The sequence below is a fragment of the Trichomycterus rosablanca genome, chromosome 6 (assembly GCF_030014385.1).
Source record: "Trichomycterus rosablanca isolate fTriRos1 chromosome 6, fTriRos1.hap1, whole genome shotgun sequence".
NCBI lineage: Eukaryota > Metazoa > Chordata > Actinopteri > Siluriformes > Trichomycteridae > Trichomycterus > Trichomycterus rosablanca.
The window spans coordinates 50963817-50988324 of NC_085993.1; the positions used below are offsets into that span (position 1 = coordinate 50963817).

At 42.1% G+C, this 24508-nt stretch overlaps 1 protein-coding gene across 1 annotated transcript in view; it reads left to right on the forward strand.

The window, feature by feature from the left end:
* raver2 (ribonucleoprotein, PTB-binding 2) overlaps positions 1-24508 on the forward strand; it is a 76945-nt gene that overhangs the window by 31483 nt on the left and 20954 nt on the right. Inside the window, exons 3-5 of the mRNA XM_062998168.1 lie at positions 1401-1873; positions 12179-12370; positions 23821-23941. Of these exons, the coding sequence (XP_062854238.1) occupies positions 1401-1873; positions 12179-12370; positions 23821-23941 (786 nt within the window). The remainder of the gene's footprint in view (positions 1-1400; positions 1874-12178; positions 12371-23820; positions 23942-24508) is intronic.

Here is a 24508-nt window from a genome sequence, read left to right on the forward strand (position 1 = left end):
ATTTCTTTATTTATTTTATATTTTATTATTATTAATATTTTATTTATTTACAAAAACAGTATTAAACAGTAAAAACAGTATTAAAGAAACAAGTTACATTAAATAAATTACAAATATAGCATAAATACATTATAAATAATAGAAATATAAATAAGATATTACAGAAAATATTATATTCTTACTATTTCCTTTTTTTTTCCTGCGTCAAAGTGATAATGGCAACTTTAGATTAAATATTAAATATTAAATAATTCTCTTAAATATTAAATATAATTACGAGTCATTTTGGGAGCCTCGAGATGGAGGAGAGTTTATACTTCTTTATACTCGGTGTTTCAGAATGGTTTCAGACCCAGCTTGACCCTGACCAGGAACATTATAATAATATATAAAAGGACGTAAATTGAACATTGGGGGAACAAATGTACCAGGATTGTGGGCGAGCATTCTAAATTATACTGGTACCCTGAAACTGGACCTCACTCGGTTCTGGGAGTGGCGTCGAGTTTTAAAGACGTTGAGTTTCAAGTTATTTTTCCCATAAGGATGTTTGTGAAACCTGTTAATGCGTCCATGGTCCCGTGGAGCTGCAGATATTTTAGTGTCATGTAAAATAATGAGGTTGTTTTTGACACTTACACACTGAAAATAACACAAATATAATATAAACACACTAAAATACAATTACTAACAGTTACACATCAATAAAAATACAATAAAAGCTGCACTTTAGTTTTACTTCTTTATTGTTTCCTGACGCTTCTTAATGGTGGAGATGCTCGATGTTGGAATACCGTATTCCCTTCAGCACCGGCGCATTCACATGAGAAGTGACAAAACCGCTTTTGCTTTTCTCGCTGTGCCGTTATTTCCTATGAAGTGTGACGGCGGTGCACAAAACTTAGCGTGACTTATTGTAGTAAAACAGCGAGTGAGGAATGTGATTAGTGGAGGAACTTATGAGCAGTAATAATGAAGAGAAGTTTAGTGCTCCTGTCTTCTTCTTTTACTACATTAAACCACGATAAGCTTTATTTTCAACCAGAAGCGTTTTAGACTCTGGGAGAAGCTGATTCTGATTCTCACCATTTCTCAGAAGCTGGAGCTGTAACACAAGTTTAAAAGTGAAACAGGGAGGAGAATCCAGATAAACACAGATACATGTGGAGCTGTAACCCTGGATCTGCACCTTATTCCACACTGATGCAGATTCAGCTCATATTCACACACTGATGAGGTATTTTGAGGATGTCTGAACGTCGAGGTTTGCGGTCGTTGTGTATTTTTGTTCACTTCCACGTCCGTTTTCATTAATTCTTCCTGTTTGTCGTCCTGCGGCGTCCGCTGGTCATTTTTTTGCGTGTGTATTGATGTGTATCTGTGTCTGTGTGTCCCGCCAGCCTTCGTAACGCTCCTAAACGGCGACCAGGCTCAGGACGCCATTCGTTCTCTCCACCAGATGTCTGTGCGCTCTCGCACCATCAGCGTCCAGTTGCAGCCCACCGACTCGCTGCTGTGCGTCACCAACCTGCCTCACACCCTCACGGCCTCGCACTTCCAGGAGCTGGTGCGCTCCTACGGCAACATCGAGCGCAGCTTCCTGGTCTACAGCGAGCTGAGCGGACACTCCAAGGGCTACGGCTTCGTGGAGTACATGAAGAAGGACTCGGCGTCCAGGGCGCGGGCCGAGCTGCTGGGGAAGGCGCGGGGCGAGAGGGCGCTCATGGTGCAGTGGAGCGACGTCAACCAGCTCGCCACGTCCCGCCACCTTCACTCCAAGTGCCTGTGTGTGGAGCGGCTGCCCGCGGACTTCGAGAGTTCTGAGGAGCTGGCGCACGTCTTCTCGCGGAGCTACAAACCTGTCTTCTGTCAGGTGAGCACCGGAGATAGCACTTTTCCACCGACGTGGAACGGGCTCCGTTCCGGTTCACAAACTTGATTTTGAACTGGTTTAGCGTGTTTCCACCAGAATTTGTTTTTTATTATTATTTACATTTAATTTTTTTTTTTTATTATTATTATTTAATATTATTATTATTATTATTATTTAATTAATTTGTTTAATTATTTAGAAATATTTTTTATCATTATTTATTATTTATTTAATTTATTTATTTATTATTATACTTATTATTTATTATTCTTATTATTATTTAATTTATTTATTTGTTATTATTATTATTTTGTTATTATTATTTTATTAATTAATGTATTATTATTATTTTATTAATGTATTTATTATTATTATTTTATTATTATTTCATGTATTTATTAATTATTATTATTATTTTATTATTTTTTATATCATTTTTTATTAATTAATTTGTTTAATTATTAATTAATATTTCTTATTCTTATTCTTATTCTTTATTATTCTTATTCTTTATTATTCTTATTATTATTTAATTAATTTATTATTATTATTATTATTATTATTATTTATTATTTAATTAATTTGTTTAATTATTTATTAATATTTTTATCATTATTTATTATTTATTTTATTTATTTATTTATTTATTATTATTCTTTATTATTCTTATTATTATTTAATTTATTCATTTATTATTTTTATTATTTTATTAATTATTTATTATTATTATTATTATTATTATTTATTTATTTTATTATTTTTTTTAACTGCATTTTCCTCCCGATTTAACGCACTTAATTTTGTATTCCGCTGCTGAGAGATGCCAGATTGCATCCAAGGAGAGCACGTCGCTGTACACGCCTCTTCCGACACGTGTACAGCCCAGAAAAACAGAGGTTCCAAACAGCTGGAACCAAGGAATACTCGGGTTTTCTACGCGAACCGTGACGTCATCTCTGGGCGTGTCAGGTTGTAGATTTGTAGCTTCCATCCTCTAAAATTCACCTGATTGAATTTTGACCCAGTTTGCTGACCTTTTCAAAGCTCCTCCAATGAGACGAACTGTTTGATACGAGGCGGTAAAAGCGACTCAAGCCGTACGAACAAAACGTAGCGTGACTTATTGTAGTAAAACAGCGAGTGAGGAATGTGATTAGTGGAGGAACTTATGAGCAGTAATAATGAAGAGAAGTTTAGTGCTCCTGTCTCCTTCTTTTACTACATTAAACCACGTTAAGCTTTTCCGACTCTCTTGGAGACGAGGATTCTCAGAACCTCGAGCTGCGTAACAAAAGTTGAAGAGGAAAATCCAGCTAAACGTAGAAAAAACATTCCGGCTTATTAACAAATGACTGAACACTGTCAGATCCTATCATTACACAACGCTAGTGAGTGGAATTTATCCTTTTTACATAATTATTTTGGGGAGGGGGGCATTTTGAGAATATCTGAATATTGTTAATTGATGCTTTTTGCATAAAACGAACATCTGTACCAACAGCACAAATGCTCGCAGGTAATCTGCACGCTTCGTTGCCTACTTACTACCTTTTAGTTTTGTTGTGCAATGCCCAAAACGCCCCAAAACTGGTGGAAACGCGCTCCGGTTCTCTAAAAGCACCAAGGTTCGAAGAAGCCCAAACATTGGAAAACCTTTTAATACTGTGTTGTGCAGAAACATGACTGAGATTTCTCAATTACAGTTTAATACCTGTAAATACCTGAAACAGTCAAGTTAGCAGACATTATCTTTACTTTGTAATCAAGTTATTTACTGTAGCTATAAAAACGTTCATTTGTGTTAATGAATACAGTCCAAGTAAACGCTTCGTCCATATAAATATCAGATACAAACATCACAGATATATTGAACAACCTGAATAAACTGTAGAGATGAAACATCACACAGCAAACGAGTTTCGCTTCTTTCTCAAACAGTACCGGAGGGAAGGAGGAGGAGATATGTGGTTTTGATGGACAGGTCTAGCAGCCAATGGAAATAATCGTTAAAGAGATTGTGTAATTTTTCATCTTTTCATGGGTCATTTTGATATTCGCTGCTATGCACAGACCGAGATTTATACCCACAATCAACACATTAAAAAAAATGTGAAAACCGCTAAAAGTGGAGATACATGTTTTTCATCGGACAGCGACGATATATATATATTTTTTCTGTTTGACTGTGCTGGTGGGCACATGCCTGTGTTATGAGGTGCATTTGTCTGCGCTCTCAGTGCAGGTCCCAGGCCCGGATAGAAACACGAGGGCTGCGCCAGGAAGGGTGTCCGGTGTAAAAACTGCCCTGAGTCTGGTGTGAGGACCAGATACGCTGTGAAGACGCCTAAATACAGTAGACCCTTGACTTACGAATTTAATCGGTTCCGAAAGGCTGTTCTTAAGTCAAAATGTTCGTTAGTTAAACTTATTTTTCCCATAAGAAATAATGTAAATAGAATTAATCCGTGCCCGACCTCCCAAACCCCCCCTTACCCCTAACCTCTCTAATGTCTTAAAAGCTCTTTTTTGTTATAAATACACGAATATTTTCTCTTAAATCTTAAATTATAGAATATACGTTCCTGTAATAAACAATAATAAACAATAATACACAGTAGTACTGTGCTGTACATAAACACACATCACATTTCAGTACAGTACGTGTTCTGTATCATACACCATAAAACATTTCCTTCTTTTTATATAAAATGTATCTACCAGAAACAACAATAACTCATATTTCTCTATTATTTCCTTCTTTATTTCAGTAGTGTTGTATTCTGTAGGTGTAATTGCACGAAAGAAAGAATACTTTACTGAGCCGAATTCCTTCTTCTCTCTCACTCACTGTCCCCTCTGTCTGATACACAGTGACACCTACTGGCAGGAGTAATTATACAACACAACAAGTAGTAATAGATTTGTTCATTTTCTCACCACTGCTCTTCTTCTGCACCTTCTTTGTGGACATTTTAATATTGAATTTTACAAAATATAAAGAAAACACCGTCCACTGTCTGAGTGTTCGCTCACTGTATATATATAGAGAGAGAGAGAGTGAAGTAGTGAATTTGTTCGTGACGTCACTTGTTTTGCGAATTTCGGTTCGTAATCCGAAATTTGTTCGTACGTTAAGTTGAAAAAGATCGCTCGTAACTCGAAATGTTCGTATGGTAAACCGTTCGTAACTCAAGGGTCGACTGTACTTGAGCAAGACAATAAAAAACTAAAATATAATAACCTGTCTTGCATTTAGAAATTTTTTTATTTGACTTCATCTGTGAGTTTAATGATGAGGAGTAAAAGCACATGATGTTCAGCGATAAACCACGCTAATAATTATTCAGCTAATACAGCCGCGCGGCTCCTCGCGGTGCGAAACGATGAGCCGCGTGTGATTCCTTACCCGATTTGCAATTTGTTATGAAATATGCATTAGCGAGGTGCTAATGCCTCTTGTTTTGTTCTGAAAGTGATTCAGCGAGTCACGCCGTGCCGCTGATCGCCGGGTCTCGTCCGGCCACGTCGCCGCCCCGTCCGGATCCTGAACGAGACCGCGTTCCGTCAGCCTCCACCCGGATCAAAAACACGTGAGGTCCGGAGGCGAGGAGCGGCGCTCGGCTTCAACCGACGCGCGGATCGATACGCGGCCCACAGAGCTACGCCCACACCGTCCTCAGATGCTCGGCGGGCGGAGACGGATGAAGCGCGTGATGCTCTGACATGCTGCGTTTACTCTTAGTCACCGCGAGCCTTTAGGCTCCGGCTTTACTTTCAAACGATAAATTATTCATACATTTCGATGGATAAATGATTAGCACGCTAAGATCGCTAGCTGCTCGGAACACGCAGGTCGATGGTGAGAGGCTGGAGAAATGACTCAGCGTTTTTGTTGTGGTTGAAACACGGCAGAATATGAAGCGTGGGACTCTGGCGTGGTTGTTAATGCGGAGTGTCTAATTAATATTCATTACTCTTTTATTTCTGCATTCTCTCCCTTTTCCTCACAATTTAGTCATAGCCAGTTAGTCTTCCGCTCCTGGAGACCCTGATGCGTCCTGAGGAGGGTATAGTTTGCCTGACACATGCTTCCTCCAGCGCACGTACTCATGAGCTGATCTCCACGTTCCTCCACTTCTGTACAGGCACATCAAGCTACAAACCAGGGTCCTTACACAGCCTCAAAGACCACGCCCTTTTTATTTATTTATTTAGTCTGGTCTCTTTCCACCCAGCAGACTAGTGGCCGATTTTGTCTACTGCAGAAGCAGCACTGCCGATTGTGCCTGGTAGGGGGCGCCCCGCCAACCGGTGTTAATCTCATAAATTTGCTCTCAATAGCTGATTAATCCGAATCCAGGCGTTTATTATCATTTTTGGGCTTAGACCCGGACTCCACCTGGGAATCGAACCTTTGCCCTTCTTTCTGTGAGGCGACAGTGCTTCCCACCGTGCCGTAGGTGTATATTGATGTAAATCTCCCGAGCTTCACTGTCAGACGACTGTAGACCAGGAAGGAAAAGAATGCTTTGATCAGACATCAAAGGACCTTCAAGGAATCTCGTCTTGATCAAGCACGCTGCCTTTTCACACGAAGCTCAGGGGTTCAAATCCCCATGAAGCCCTCTCAGCTAGAATCTCCTTCTTAGACATTTAAAGGTCAGTAATGGACTGCAGGCGGAGGCTGGGGGCACTGGAAATACAAGCCGGAGGAAATGTGTGTGTGTGTGTGTGTGTGTTGGGGGTGCTACTAATATATAAACATGGAACCAGTTCAGACTCACACAGTCATTTTATCAGCTCCACTTACCATATAGAAGCACTTTGTAGTTCTACAATTACTGACTGTAGTCCATCTGTTTCTCTACATGCTTTGTTACCCCCTTTCACCCTGTTCTTCAATGGTCAGGACCACCACAGAGCAGGTATTATTTAGGTGGTGGATCATTCTCAGCACTGCAGTGACACTGATGGTGGTGGTGTGTTAGTGTTAGTGTTGTGTGTTAACACTAGAATGGATGATTCTCAGCACTGAAGTGACACTGACATGGTGCTGGTGTGTTAGTGTGTGTTGTGCTGGTATGAGTGGAGGTTTTAAATACCTCACTGTCACTGCTGGACTGAGAATAGTCCACCAACCAGAAATATCCAGCCAACAGCGCCCGGTGGGCAGCGTCCTGTGACCACTGATGAAGGTCTAGAAGATGACCGACTCAAACAGCAGCAATAGATGAGCGATCGTCTCTGACTTTACATCTACAAGGTGGACCGACTAGGTAGGAGTGTCTAATAGAGTGGACAGTGAGTGGACACGGTGTTTAAAAACTCCAGCAGCGCTGCTGTGTCTGATCCACTCATACCAGCACAACACACACTAACACACCACCACCATGTCAGTGTCACTGCAGTGCTGAGAATCATCCACCACCTAAATAATACCTGCTCTGCGGTGGTCCTGTGGGGGTCCTAACCATTGAAGAACAGGGTGAAAGCAGGCTACAGTCTACAGTCAGTAATTGTAGAACTACAAAGTGCTTCTATATGATAAGTGGAGCTGATAAAATGGAGTGTGAGTGTAGAAACAAGGAGGTGGTTTTAATGTTATGGCTGATTGGTGTATAATCCATTATAAATACAGTGAAGGTGTAGTAGGAGGAGGAGTAATCGGTCGTATCTGAGAGATGCTTATAGTCCGGGTTTAGCTCCATCTGATTTCTACCTTTTTGGACGCTAAAGAAGCTTTAAAGGGAAGAAGATTTTCATGTGATGATGACGTGAAAGCAGCGGCGCATCAGTGGCTACAAGCTCAACCCCCAAAAAATGTTTAGGCCGTACGAACAAAACTTAGCGTGACTTACTGTAGTAAAACAGCGAGTGAGGAATGTGATTAGTGGAGGAACTTATGAGCAGTAATAATGAAGAGAAGTTTAGTGCTCCTGTCTCCTTCTTTTACTACATTAAACCACGTTAAGCTTTATTTTCAACCAGAAGCGTTCTAGACTCTGGGAGAAGCTGATTCTGATTCTCACCATTTCTCAGAAGCTGGAGCTGTAACACAAGTTTAAAAGTGAAACAGGGAGGAGAATCCAGATAAACACAGATACACGTGGAGCTGTAACACTGGATCTGACGCTTATTCCACACTAATGCAGATTCGTCCCGTTCGCACTGGCGGTGAGTGAAGCAGCGCTGCTGTTAGTCTGTTTTAGGAGGATTTTAGGACCACTGACTAGCGAGCGAGGTGTTCGGGGACTGAGTTTGGCTCTTTTTTACGCCTGGAGCCTGTGCTGCACATACGCTCAGATATTCCTTGTTCGAGTTTCTTGTTTATTGAATCAGAAACCAAATCTGAACGATGATCTCAGGTGAGAACAGATGCTTCTGCGTCTCTGGGTAGATAAACATCAAAATAAACAACAAAACTGCTACACAATACTTCATAATCTTGGTAATTATAATAATAATAAGTGGGTGGCTCAGTGGGTAGCACTGTCGCCTAACAGCAAGAAGGTCCTGGGTTCGATCCCCAGGCGGGGCGGTCCGAGTCCTTTCTGTGCTGAGTTTGCATGTTCTCCCCGTGTCTGCGTCGTGTGTTTACTCCGGAAGCTCCGGTTCGAGTCAATAGGTGTGATTAGGTGTGTGTATGAGTGTGTGTGTGTGTGTATGCCCTGCGATGGACCGGCGCCCGGTACAGGGTGTTACTGTGTGCCTTGTGCCCATTGAAAAGCTGGGATAGGCTCCAGCACCCCCCATGACCCTAACTGGATAAGCGGTTAAGAAAGTGGCTTGGTGGGTAGCACTGTCACCTCACGGTGAGAAGGTCCTGGGTTTGATGGTTGTGGGTTTGCAGATATGTTAATTGGAGAGGTGTGTGTGTTTGTTTGTCCTGTGATGGACTGGCGACCTGTCCAAAATGTTTCCTACCTTTCGCCCAGTGAATTGCATCCACCACGACCCTGACCAGGATAAATCAGTGATAAAACAGACATTGAATAAATGAATAATCATAAATAATTGTAATATAATTGTATCAGTGCATCATTATCCCTCATTATCATCACTCTTATCCAGGTCATGGAGGGGGATCCCCCTGGACACCATCCAGCCTTCTCATCAGGAGCATGTCCAGTCGTTTTTGGGAGTGCGTACTGGCATGTGGCGTCCACACGCTCTACTTAATTCATGCAAATTGGATCAGTGTTTGACCGATTCGACCAAAAGAACTCTGGTTCTTGAACTCCTTCCGTTCAGGCCCCGTTTCCACCAGTTTTTGGGAGCCGAGGGTGCATTGTTGATGGTGGGCATTAGAGAACGGAAGTAAACAGTGTTAACACGATGGCGTGTAGAATGTAGATTACCTTTGAGAAGAGATGTTCACAAGTCACAAAATATGAGTCTAAGTCAAATCACGAGTCAGTATAATCTACACAAAACATATATTATAAATGTAGCGCAGAAATAATCTGTATGTTCAGATAAAAACAACAACAGATTAGCGAGTGTATTTAGCCGTTTTACTTCGTGTCTTTACTTTCCTCCTCATTGTGTAAATGAATGTAATTTCTGTAACAAGAAGGTTCCAGTTAAAAGCTTCAACTGATACGTTTTGTTTTCATTACAGAACAAAAGCGCTCGATAAATCACGGCACAGCGGCCAAAATCCCAAACACAGCAAAAACCATCATAACCGCTGCTTACCTTAGCTTCTGTTCTTCCAGATGCTATTACATTTATAAGCGTGCGTCCCATTAGGAATAGAATCCGTTATTTTGTAAATGTGCTTATAATTAAAAACCTCCAAACTTTTCCCGGTCGTGAAGTAAAACAGGAAGTCGTTAGAAAGCCGATCGAGCGTTTCATTACCACGTCATCTGTGTGACGCAAACCGAATAAATGCAAATAACAGCATTTCTTACTAACAATTACAATCAGAAGCTCTGATTGGTTCAGAAAGCGTCTTTCAACCATTAGCGCCGATTCTGTAGGAGCGTTCCATTCACCCCTGTTGTTCCTGTGAAGTGCACTACGTAGGGTATATATATATATTATGCAAAAGCAAAAATCGATCGATTATTGGTGATACAAAGACGTAGAAGGCGACTCTGTGTGTGCAGACGTTTAGTACATGAGTGAAAAGAAAACATGCAGCCGCCACTCAGGTGGCGCAGTGGTAAAACACGCTAGCACACCAGAGCTGGGATTTCACACTCATCGGTTCGAAACTCAGCTCTGCCATCCGGCTGGGCTGGGCAGCTGCATGAACAGATTGGCTTGTTGTTCATAGGGAAGGATAAGCCAGATAGGGAGCTCATGACTGAGCGAATTACGACCTCTGCTGGCTGATTGATGGAATAATGCTGATCAGGGTGTGTCTCTCCATACACAAAGCTGATCCGCATATGGACTCACCTCATTCAGGTGAAAAGATGCAATCGGGTACTGCTCACGTGTCGGAGGGGGCGTGTCAGTCTCGCTCTCTTTTATCCGGGCAGGGGTCAGCATCAGTATCGAGGAAGCGTAACGCAATCGGGTAAAAACTGGACGTGCTAAAAACTCAGGGAAAACACACGGTCGTATAATCGGTGTTTAGTTTGTGAGTATTTGTTTACACACACAAAAATGGATTTATGTATTTTATTTTGTAAACTTTACAGCCAGTGTTGCTCGCTATCCTTTACAAGTTGACACGCCCACGGATGCAAACGAACGCTTACAGTTCGGAACCTTTTTATAGTTTTTTTAGTTTTCAAAATCAAGTTTGTGAACCAGAACGGAGCCCGTTACACGCCGGCTGTGTGATTTTAAATCCAGGCCTGGATGACCGTCGTTACATCATGTTATTAGCCGGTAACATTCGTACACATTGTCGAGTTCGATCCGTTTCAGGTTTTATTCCGGTCCTCGCTGAATAATTCATGCCTGCGGGTTTCCTGAGCGTTGACATGAAGGTCATTATCCGAAATGAACCTGAGACGAGACAGAGATCTAACGGACCCGAGAGCGGCCGCTCGATCGAAGCTCCTTTATTCTCTCCGTTTCCGGTTCTCTCGGTCGGCGGCTCCGTGACGGCGCCGGTAAAAGAACGAGACGTGTCGATGAAGAGGAAAGTCACAGCGGTGATGTGTGTGGGTAAATGTGTGAATGATGTTTAGATTGTGAATGTTTTCAGTTCCCGGTATGAAAGGCAGCAGGGTGGGATGAATCAGAACTGCTGGTTGGTAATTACGTTGGGAGTTTGAGAGTTAAGTTTATACATTTATTTTTTCATTTACGACTTCTGAGTACAGCGGGCGGCACTGCGGTAAATCCCGCTAGTCCACTACCACTAGGACCCAGGGTTCAAATCCCTAGCGGTGCTATCGGCCAGTCGGGCGTCTACACACCAGTGAACCAGTGCTGTTTCCATCAGGGTTGCGGTGGGTACGATTCACTGGTAGGAAACACCCTGGACAGGTCACCACTCCATCACAGGGCAAACACACACACACACACACACACACACTTGTATCTCCATTTAACCTGACTTGCTGTGGAACGGTGGTGCAGTAGGTACGGCGGTCGCCTCACAGCAAAAAGGTCCTGGGTTCGATTCCCAGGTGGAGCGGTCTGGGTCTGTTCCATGTGGAGTTTGCATGTTCTCCCCGTGTCTGTAGATGCCGACTGGCCGATAGCAATAGTAATTAGTTCAGCAGTTAAGGTACTGGACTAGTAATCAGAAGGTCGCTGGTTCAAGCCCCACCACTCCCAAGTTGTTGCTGTTGGACCCCTGAGCAAGGCCCCAACCTTTACATTTTCGGCATTTAGCAGATGCTTTTATCCAAAGCGACTTACAGTACTGTGACTGTATACAGTCTAAACATTTGAGGCTTAAGGGCCTCGCTCAAGGGCCCAACAGTGGCAACCTGGAATTGGTGGGGCTTGAACCAGCGACCTTTCGATTACTAGTTCGAAAGCTTAACTGCTTAGCTACAAATGGCCTACAAGTACTGGAGTAGTAATTGAAAGGTCGCTGGTTCAAGCTCCATGACCGCCAGGTTGCCACTGTTGGGCCCTTAAGGAAGGCCCTTAAGCCTCAATTGCTTAGACTGTATACTGTCACAGTGCTGTAAGTCGCTCTGGATAAAAGCATGTGCTAAGTGCTTAAATGTAAGTCCGCCCTGTTACAGAAGGTTAAGGGCCTTGCTCAGGGGCCCAAAAAAAACACAAAATAGTCTTAGCCTCCTTCACATTCTCAGTGTTGCTGATTATCATTTTAATACTTTAATTTAAATGTAATATTTTGATGTGTGTGTGTGTGTGTTGCAGCTGGCGCAGGACGAGGGCAGCCACGTACGAGGCTTCGCCGTGGTGGAGTACGAGACTGCCGAGCAGGCCGAGGCCGTGCTGCTGGACATGGACCGACACCCCATCCAAGGTCAGGAGATCCGTCTGTCCCTGTGCAGCCCGGGGACGTCCGGCCGCAGCACCCTCGCCGCCCTCATCGCTGCTCAGGGTGTGGTAAGCGACACACACACACATACACACACATACATACACACACACACATACATACACACACACACATACACACACACACACACACACACACAGACACACACACACAACATTCATCTATTTATTTATTTATTTATTTATTTATTTATTCATCTATTCATTCATTCATCCATTCATCTATTTATTTATTTATTTATTTATTTATTTATTTATTTATTTATTCATCTATTCTTTCATTCATCCATTCATCTATTCATTCATTTATTAATTAATTAATTAATTAATTCACTCATTCATGTATTTATTCACCTATTCATTCATTCATTTATTTATTTATTTATTCATCCATTCATTCATTCATCTATTCATTCATTCATTCATTCATTTATCCGTTTATTTAACCATTCATCCATTAATTCATTAATTCCTTCATCCATTAAATAATGAATTCAATAATTCTTTCATCCATTCATCAATTAATTACTTATTTCATTTATTCATCTATTCATTCATTTATTTATTCATGAATGAATCAATTCATTCATTAATTAATCAGTTTAACCATTCATTCATCCATTCAGTCAGTAATTTATTCATTCATCAAGTCATCCATTAATTAATTTATTCATTCCTTCATTCATTTATTTATTATTCATTTACGTAAACGTTTGACTTTACTATACGTCCTCTCTCTCTCTCTCCCTCTCTCTCTCTCTCTCTCTCTCTCTGTGAGCGGAAGTGAGTGCGTGAGCGAGTGAAGCGAGAGGAGGAACTCGTGAGCGACTTTTTGGCGTTTTGCCAAAAGTTGTGGATGCGATATTTCGTTTCATTCCGTTTTAACATCTACAGATTTATTTATTTTATTCCCCCGGGTGTGAGCGCGGCGGGTCTCTCCGACCCCGGCGGAGCTGCTGAGATAATGGTAACAGTTTGAAAGTTTAACACGCCGACATGGAGTGAAGGTGGCGAGCAGGAGCGGGAAGCGTGGAAGACTGCTGCCTGGCTGCCGGGAATGTCATCGGACATGGTAACATCGTCTCAGCGTCACGTATGAACAATACCATTGTACTTTTCTTAAACACTGTGGAAAGAGCTCGTGAACTGGTACAAACTGGGATCGTATTACACGACCAGTTTACACCTGTGTACCCCCTCGGTACCCCAGCAAAAAAGATCATCTTGTCTAATGTACCCCCCGTTTATTACTGATGAACAATTAACTCAAGAACTTTCCCGATTTGGCAAATTGGTATCCTATATGAAGAAGATCCCCCTGGGGTGTAAGTCCCCCCTGGTGAAACACCTGGTGTCTTTCCGGAGGCTGGTATACATGGTACTGAGGGACGGGGCTGAGCACCTGGACCTGGCTTTGAAGCTCAGGGTGGAGGGGTTTGAATATATGATCTTCGCATCATCGGATACTGAGATGAAGTGTTTTGGGTGCGGGCAGACTGGTCACCTCGTCCGTGCCTGTCCTGAGAATAGGTCCGAGGCAAACGTGAGCAACGGAGCTGGAAGACTGGAACCTGACGCCCCCCCACCCGCTGAAGCTGGCCCCCCTGCAGCTACCAGGACACCGGCCCTGGTCGTGGAAGCAGACCTGGAGAGAGGTGAGCTGATGGAGGCTAGACCTGTTTCGGGAGGACAACCTAAAGTGGACCTGAACCAGGAGGAACCCGGTGCTGTGGTGGAGGTGCCGGTGACAACCTTGCAGGCTGAGGTACCTGTGGCGGATGCGCAGACTGATGCGGTGCAGGTGCCCCCCAAGCAAGATGATCAAAGCCAGGAGGTACAGTATGGTAACCTTGACTTAACACCTGTGGGAACACTAGAGCTGGAGGAGGGGGCTGACATGGACTTGGACCCAGTGTTTAAAGCCCCCGCCAAAAGGAAGAAAAGAGCCCAAAGTACTGTAAGTAAGCAAAAAAAGAATGTGCCAGCTGTAGACAATGATTCCTCTGATAGTGATGGTGATCACTCTGATTCAGGTTGGTCAGTAGGTTCGCAGGAAGACCCCTCCCCCCCAGTGTACTCAGCTGGTAACATCCGAGTGTTTTTACAGTGCACTAAAGGGCGCAGGAATGTCCAGCTGAAAAAATTTCCAGATAGTCTCCAGTTTATCCATGATGTCAAATATTTCAGAAGAGAAGGGGCCTTTACCAAGTTAGAGCTGTACCGGTTAAAGAAATTACTGACCAAACTGAAAAAAGAATGCAATGATGATGATGGCAGTGTTGTGGTTTAGGTTGTTTTTACTTGTCTTGGTTTCTTTTGGGGATTGTTTTTTCTTTAATTATCATTCTATGGATGGGTTTAAGACTGAAAAAGTACAATGTAATGTGGGTGGTGATCGTAACTGTACTGCTGACAATATGGACAGAAACCATGCAGAACCTCATGTGGCTTCTTGCAAACGTCTGTGCGAGATAGTGGATACTCATGAACTGTGTGATGTCTGGAGGACTTTTCATAAAGGACAGAGGCAGTACACTTGGACTCATGCGAAAGATATTATGCTCTCTTTGGCCAGACTGGACCGTTTATATGTCTTTAAGCATTATCTGAATGTTTTTACACTATTTTAAAGGACTGCAGTGGCTGGCCTGCTTGCTTTTATTCTTATCTTTTTATTTTATTTATTGAAGTGTTGTGATAGTTAATATGTGATGTAAAACTGACTGGGTCATAATAAAGGATTATTAAAAAAAAAAAAGTCTCCCTCTCTCTCTCTCTCTCTCTCTCTCTCTCTCTCTCTCTCTCTCTCTCTCTCTCCAGTGTTTTAAGCACATTAAGGGCGTGAGGTTCAGCGCTGGCACTTTAATTACAGTGCTCACCGCTCAGTCGCCGCTCGGCTCCGGGTATAAAGCTCGGCTGCTGTTTTCACGCCGCGGCCCTGATAAGTTTAAACTATGATTTATTCTCAGCTAAAGCAGCAGGACACCGCGCCACCTCACCCGCAGTGTCGGGCATTTTATACAACCCACGCAGGCTCTGACCCGCCGCTAACACCGCGCTGGAACGCTTCCTTTAAAAAAAATGTCTTCCATCCGCTACTGATGCCCACGCGCTCACACCCACGCACTCACGTCTCTATACATCTCCCACAATGCTCTGAGTGGGTTTCTGCTCGGCGTGGACTGTTTTGTTTCTCGTCTCCTGATCAAACGGCTTTTCTTTTGGAACATGCGCCTAAAAATACAGCATTTCTTACATTTCATGTAGGAGCAGGAAAAATGGGCGAGCGTGAGGATCTGAGCGAGTTTGACGAGGGCCAAATTGTGATGGCTGGACGACTGGGTCAGAGCATCTCCACAACTGCAGCTCTTGTGGGGTGTTCTCGGTCTGCAGTGGTCCAAGGAAGGAAGAGTGGTAAACTGGCGACAGGGTCATGGGCGGCCAAGGCTCATTGATGCACGTGGGGAGTGAGGGCTGACCCGTGTGGTTCGATCCAACAGACGAGCTACTGTAGCTCAAACTGCTGAAGAAGTTCATGCTGGTTCTGATAGAAAGGTGTCAGAATACACAGTGCAAAAGGGGGACCAACACAATATTAGGAAGGTGGTCATAATGTTATGCCTGATCAGTGATTTGGGGTTGTACGTCATTTTACATTTTTGGAATTTAGCTGATGCTTTTATCCAAAGTGACTTACAGTACTGTGACAGTATACTGTCTGAGCAATTAAGGGTAAGGGGCCTTGCTCAAGGGCCCAACTGTGGAAACTGGCAGTGGTGGGGGCTTGAACCAGCGACTTGAATCGTATTTCGCTGGTTCGTTTGTAGGAATTTCATCTCCAGCTTCCCTCGGTCTCATCACGCTGTTCCTGTTGCTCCCTCCTCACTCCCTCTCGCCGAAATGTGTCAAACCAAACAGAAGCGATGCAGGCTGACATTTCTTCACATCCCACCCCTGCAAACCACATGCAGCCCCCCGCCCGGACACAAACATCTTGTAACACACACACACACACACACACACAGTGAGACTGAGTGGGTGCGAGTCTAACCCTGCCGGAGCTCCGGGGTCTGTTTGAAAGCTCCTGCCAGGCTTTGACTTCTCCGTGTTTTCATGGCAGTGTGAAATTTGGAGCTGCTGGAGGCCTAGCAGGGGACTGTGCCGTATTACTAATATTATTACCCACACAGCGCACGTTATTTTACCATACAGGACCAGGGGGTGTCCAAAATAAGAGTGAAAATGGGAACCAGTGTATCTAGGAGTTGGAATTTGGAATCTGTTATTTGTTAATTCTCTGGAATCTGAGAACTGGGAATTCTTTGTTGCAGAGTGGAATTGTTCTCCATTCTGCTCAACAGGTTTCAATAGAAGACTGTTTTGGACTGCAGGCAGGCCAGTCAAGCACACACACTCTGTGTCTATGGTATGTAGCGCAGACAGAATCGTCTAGCGCTTTCTACCGAAAGAACTCTAGTGCCTTGGTGTTTCGGTGTCTTTTAGAGAACTGGCGGGCGTGTCCACCAGTATTTGTGAGCCAGGTATGCGTCAACAACGGTGGGCATTGCACAACGAAAGTAAAGAGTAGGAACATGATGGTGGAGCATGTAGATCAGGGGTGGGTAATAAAATTTTCCCAGGGGCCACATAAGAAACTGGGACTGTTGTGGAGGGCCGGACCAATAAGGTGAACTTAATTGTGCTCAATATTAATTTTTATCTCTTTATAAAAAGCAGTGAATTTTACAGTTCTGATCATCTGTTACTGTTTAGATGTTACAATCAGAAGAAGTAGGCAGAGTAAAAACATCAGTATTATTTCACTATTTAATCAACTAATTTTTCAAAAACAAATGTGAACAAAATGTGCAGGTTTTTAAACTTTACACTATTACACTACATCATTTGCTATTTTTTAGTCCTCTGTTATTGTTGGATATTCTTTTTAAAATCACAGAGCTGGTCCTGACTGTTTCAGTCCTGGATGTGTTAAACTTTATAAAAAAGTCCTTGTTGCTTTTGCAGTTTAGTTAGTGAAGCTTCAGGTGTGATGCTCCACATCGTTCATGTTCTTGTATTTCTGTTAAGTACCATAACAGTGATTTAAAGCCTAAATTGTGATCCTTGAACAGCTTTACATCTGACTTCAGTAAATAAATACTTCAGTAAGTTCATGTCTTGTTAAAAACTCGATCGTCAATCACACTCAGTTCTGTTCGCTGACACATTACAGTGAAGCTGGATACACTCGCACACACGTCAATCGAAACTTGAGAAATTTGGAAATTTAAAGACATAGCGCTCCCGTCAAAAACAATCCTGTTATATTGCATGTGTGATGTACATTTATTTACGACATTTATTATTTTTAATTGCCACGGACCTCATGCGGGCCGGTTGGAGATGTCTCAATGACCTGGGCCGTACAATGCCCAGGTCTGGTGTAGATTATCTGTGGGGATTTGTGCTGTTGTTACAGATGTTCGGCTTTATGCAAAAAGTGCATCAACTATTGGTGATAAGAAGACGTAGATGGCGACTCCGTTCCTTGTGTTTGTTGCCATTGTTACTTTCTTTAATTCATTCATATGAGAAGCGTTTGGCGCTTTGCCCTCACCGCGAACCATCAAACCCATTCTAAAAGCATCCACATGTATCTGTGTTTATCTGGATTTTCCTCCCTGTTTCACTTTTAAACTTGTGTTACAGCTCCAGCTTCTGAGAAATGGTGAGAATCAGAATCAGCTTCTCCCAGAGTCTAAAACGCTTCTGGTTGAAAATAAAGCTTAACGTGGTTTAATGTAGTAAAAGAAGGAGACAGGAGCACTAAACTTCTCTTCATTATTACTGCTCATAAGTTCCTCCACTAATCACATTCCTCACTCGCTGTTTTACTACAATAAGTCACGGTAAGCTTCATTTTTTTTACGTTAAACTTTATTCGCTTTACTGCGTCATATCAAACAGTTCGTCTCATTGGAGGAGCTTTGAAAATGGACTGTGGACTGGTAGGAACAGGTCATATACTGATAGATAGATAGATAGATAGATAGACAAATGGATAGACAGACAGATAGATAGACAGACATATATGTAGATTATAGATAGACAGACAGACAGACAGACAGATAGATAGACAGACAGAAAGATAGACAGACAGATAGATAGACAGACAGACAGACATATAGGTAGATTATAGATAGACAGACAGACAGATACATAGACAGACAGACATATAGGTAGATTATAGATAGACAGACAGATAGATAGATAGGCAGACAGACATATAGGTAGATTATAGATAGACAGACAGATAGATAGATAGACAGACAGACATATAGGTAGATTATAGATAGACAGACAGACAGATAGCTAGACAGACAGAAAGATGAAACACGCTTAACCAGTTCAAAGTCAAATTTGCAAACCGAAACAGCCCGTTCCACGTCGGTGGAAAAGGGGTAACGATAAAATGATCTTAAACGTCGCCCTTATGGCTCATTCGTCTCTCGAAAATTCCGATATACGCCCCTGTGTCAGTGGTACCTTCACACATATGCAGGTCACCAGTGTCATGGGCTCCACCAGTCCACAAAGGATGACAGGGGTCCCGGTTCCTCTCAAGGTTCCTTCTTGTTCCTTTAAGAGAGTTGTTCCTTTCCACTGTCGCCCTTGGCTTGCTCAGCAGGGGTTTTTGGTCTGTTGGTCCTGGATTCTGTAAAGGTGCTTTGAGACGATGTCTGTTGTAAAAAGCGCTATACAAATAAATCTGACTGAATTTGACTTGACTGGCTCTCCTGCAGCCCTATATCATGACATATAGTGGCTTTTGCACCTTTCACTGATTACAGTCTGGATGGTCTTTTTTTCCCCCAAAAACAAGCTGAACCATGGACTTATCCAAACAATTCTCTCATAAAGTTTGGAACACAGTGGTGAGAGACACCCAATAATTGCTTGTAATTGCTTTTCAACACTCTTAACCTGCCGCTCAGGCGGCGCAGCGGTAAAAACACACGCTGGAACCGGAGCTGGGATCTCGAATACATCGTATCGAACCTTGGCTTTGCCTGCCGGCTGAGGCTGAGCGGCCACATGAACAACGATCGGCCTGTTGTTCAGATATGGGCGGGATTAAGCCAGATGGGGTCTCTCTCCCATGACTGGTGCAATTACGACCTCTGCTGGCTGATTGATGGCGCCTGCACAGAGACGGGAAAAGAGTGCTCTCAGGGTGTGTCTCTCCGTACACAACGCTGAGCTGCACTGCACTCGTCAAAGTGTAGGTGGTAAGATGCATACGGCTGCTGCCCACGTGTCGGAGGGGGCGTGGGTTAGCGTCGTTCTTCTCGGTTTTATTACAAACAGTAAAATATCACCATTACATGTGTATACATGCATATGTGTGCATGTTTTTGCATGTGTCCTTGTACACACACTCTCTGTTACCAGGGTGTGTGTGTGTGTGTGTGTGTGTGTACATGTCCAAAACACCCTCCAGGGGAACAGTAGGCAGCAGATGGGGTTGCGGTGCGATTGGGGCGAAGCCATTCTGCTTACAGACATCACAGTTCTAATGAGGAAATCAGAGCTGCTCCCATTCATGCCAAACACAAACACACACACACACACACACTCACACACACATTCCGACCAGCCGTACCGACCGAGTCAGGCTCTCTCCTGAAGCAGGTTGTATTAGATTTCACTTCGGGCTCCTGCAGTGTTCGAATCGCTGCTTCCTATTGGATTTCATCAACCCAAGCCGCCGGCCATAATTGGCTGATTGGCGGTTGTTACCAGGGATTGACGTGCAGATTTAGGAATTGTGGATGTGGATGTGATATCAGACACACTGATGATGCTGTAACGTCCTGAGACAGAAGAGAATCACGAGTAGGCATGAAACAGATATCCAGGTAGAGGTGATCACATACTGATCCTGTTCCACTGATACAGAGGTCAGCTGATGATAGACAGACAGATAGATAGATAGACAGACAGGTGGATAGACAGACAGATCGACAGACAGATAGATAGAAAAACATTCATACAGATAGACAGATAGATAGATAGATAGATAGATAGATAGATAGATAGATAGATAGATAGATAGATAGATGATAGGCAGGCATTCAGACAGACAGACAGACAGACAGACAGACAGACAGACAGACAGATAGATAGAAAAACATTCATACAGATAGACAAATAGATAGACAGACAGGCAGGCAGGCAGATAGAAAGACAGAAAGATAGACAGACAGACAGATAGATAGATAGACAGATAGATAGATCGACAGATGATAGACAGACAGATAGATAGAAAAACATTCATACAGATAGACAGACAGATAGATAGATAGATAGATGGATGGATGGATGGATGATAGATAGATAGATAGATAGATAGATAGATAGATAGATAGATAGATAGATAGATAGATAGATAGACAGGCATGCAGACAGACAGACAGACAGACAGACAGACAGACAGACAGATAGATAGATAGATAGATAGATAGACAGACAGATAGATAGAAAAACATTCATACAGATAGACAGACAGATAGATAGATAGACAGATAGATAGATAGATAGATAGATAGATAGATAGATAGATAGATAGATAGACAGATAGATAGATAGATAGATAGATAGATAGACAGACAGATAGATAGATAGACAGATAGATAGATAGATAGATAGATAGATAGATAGATAGATAGATAGATAGACAGATAGATAGATAGATAGACAGGCATGCAGACAGACAGACAGATAGATAGATAGATAGATAGATAGATAGATAGATAGACAGACAGACAGACAGACAGACAGACAGACAGATAGATAGAAAAACATTCATACAGATAGACAGATAGATAGACAGACAGGCAGGCAGGCAGATAGAAAGACAGAAAGATAGACAGACAGACAGATAGATAGATAGATATACAGATAGATAGACAGTCATGAACAGTATATACAGATACAGTATATAAGCATAAATATAAAACATCAGATGTGTGTATACATATATAATAGTAGCAAAAGTAATTACAGATATACATACAGTGTATCACAAAAGTGAGTACACCCCTCACATTTCTGCAAATATTTTATTATATCTTTTCATGGGACAACACTATAGAAATAAAACTTGGATATAACTTAGAGTAGTCAGTGTACAACTTGTATAGCAGTGTAGATTTACTGTCTTCTGAAAATAACTCAACACACAGTCATTAATGTCTAAATAGCTGGCAACATAAGTGAGTACACCCCACAGTGAACATGTCCAAATTGTGCCCAAAGTGTCAATATTTTGTGTGACCACCATTATTATCCAGCACTGCCTTAACCCTCCTGGGCATGGAATTCACCAGAGCTGCACAGGTTGCTACTGGAATCCTCTTCCACTCCTCCATGATGACATCACGGAGCTGGTGGATGTTAGACACCTTGAACTCCTCCACCTTCCACTTGAGGATGCGCCACAGGTGCTCAATTGGGTTTAGTCCATCACCTTTACCTTCAGCTTCCTCAGCAAGGCAGTTGTCATCTTGGAGGTTGTGTTTGGGGTCGTTATCCTGTTGGAAAACTGCTATGAGGCCCAGTTTTCGAAGGGAGGGGATCATGCTCTGTTTCAGAATGTCACAGTACATGTTGGAATTCATGTTTCCCTCAATGAACTGCAGCTCCCCAGTGCCAGCAACACTCATGCAGCCCAAGACCATGATGCTACCACCACCATGCTTGACTGTAGGCAAGATACAGTTGTCTTGGTACTTCTCACCAGGGCGCCGCCACACATGCTGGACACCATCTGAGCCAAACAAGTTTATCTTGGTCTCGTCAGACCACAGGGCATTCCAGTAATCCATGTTCTTGGACTGCTTGTCTTCAGCAAACTGTTTGCGGGCTTTCTTGTGCATCAGCTTCCTTCTGGGATGACGACCGAGTTGATGCAGTGTGCGGCGTATGGTCTGAGCACTGACAGGCTGACCTCCCACGTCTTCAACCTCTGCAGCAATGCTGGCAGCACTCATGTGTCTATTTTTTAAAGCCAGCCTCTGGATATGACGCCGAACACGTGGACTCAACTTCTTTGGTCGACCCTGGCGAAGCCTGTTCCGAGTGGAACCTGTCCTGGAAAACCGCTGTATGACCTTGGCCACCATGCTGTAGCTCAGTTTCAGGGTGTTAGCAATCTTCTTATAGCCCAGGCCATCTTTGTGGAGAGCAACAATTCTATTTCTCACATCCTCAGAGAGTTCTTTGCCATGAGGTGCCATGTTGAATATCCAGTGGCCAGTATGAGAGAATTGTACCCAAAACACCAAATTTAACAGCCCTGCTCCCCATTTACACCTGGGACCTTGACACATGACACCAGGGAGGGACAACGACACATTTGGGCACAATTTGGACATGTTCACTGTGGGGTGTACTCACTTATGTTGCCAGCTATTTAGACATTAATGGCTGTGTGTTGAGTTATTTTCAGAAGACAGTAAATCTACACTGCTATACAAGTTGTACACTGACTACTCTAAGTTATATCCAAGTTTCATGTCTATAGTGTTGTCCCATGAAAAGATATAATGAAATATTTGCAGAAATGTGAGGGGTGTACTCACTTTTGTGATACACTGTATATAAACATATATGTATAAATATAAAAATTAAATTAAAGAAGAATATGGATGGTGTGGAAAGGATGATATTGGTGTAAATGTGTCGTTAAATTTTGGGCTACAGTCAGTTATTGAACACTCACTAGATGCACCGGTGCAGTAGGTGTATCTGATACAGCGGGTAGTGATTTATTTTTGGTAAAGTGTATTTTAGGCCACATTTACACCTGATGTGAGGAAAATCTTCATCAAATGATTTAATCAGGACCAGAGTAACAGTGTGTGGAATCAGGGTGATCAGGGTCTCTGTGATCCGTCACTCAACCCACATTCTGATGTTATAAAAACCTGTGGCATGTTTATAAATGTTCATTGTATTATTTACTTCATTTATTTATTATTATTGTGTATTATTATGACTTTATTATTTGTATCATATTGTTATTACCATTATTATTATTGTTATTATTATGATACCATTTTTGTATTATTTTATGTATTATTTTATATTTTTTTTAACACTTTTTTACACTTTATTTTTATTGATGTATTATTATATTATTATTTTTATTACTGTATTAAATTTATTTTTATTATAATTACTATAGTAGTTATAATAATTATTATTATCACTATATTGTTATTATTTTATTTATAATTACATTATTATTATTATTATTATTTGTATTATTAATTTTATTATTATTTTATTATTATAATTATCAATATTTTTACTATTATTATTAGAAGTAGTAGTAATGTTATTATTATTATTATTATTATTATTATTAATATTAATCACATGAAAAACCAGAAGCTCTTGTAATATTCTATAATATTTCTATAATTTTTTGATAGATGCTGAGTAATAGGAAAGGTTTGCTGCCTGAGCCTAATCTGTCTCAGCTCCTCAACAGTATGACCAATCCTGCTGCTCTTCAGGTTCTTCTGAGACCATACAACACTGGCAAACGGGGAGGTACACGCCCACACTTCCTGTTTATTCTTTCTTTCTTTATTTTTTTGTTGTGTACAACCTCAAATCAGAAAAAGTTGGGACACAGCCCCATATCATGACACACCCTGGCTTTTGGACTGAAGCTTTGGTCTGGAGTACACGGCGTCCATTCCATCCAAAAAAGACCTGGAATGTTGATTCATCTGACCACGATACACGTCTTCACTGTGTGATGGTCCATCCTAGATGCCTCCGAGCCCAGAGAAGTCGACATCGCTTCTGGACATGGTTAACAAAAGGCTTCTTTTTTGCACAGTAAAGTGTTAAGTATGATTTGTGCAGTAACTCTGTATTGTAGAGCTTGATAAAGGTTTGATAAACTAATCCCTCACCCATGTGGTTCTATCAGCTAGTGTTGAGTGGAGGTTCTTGATGCGGCGCCGTCTGAGGAATGGTTTAATGATATTCTGCACTGTAGAGGGAGAACATGCAAATCCCTTCCAATATTTCTTTGAGGTTCATTGTTTTTAAACATTTCAATCATTTTCTCACACATTTGTGGACAAACTGGATCCTCTGATCATCTTT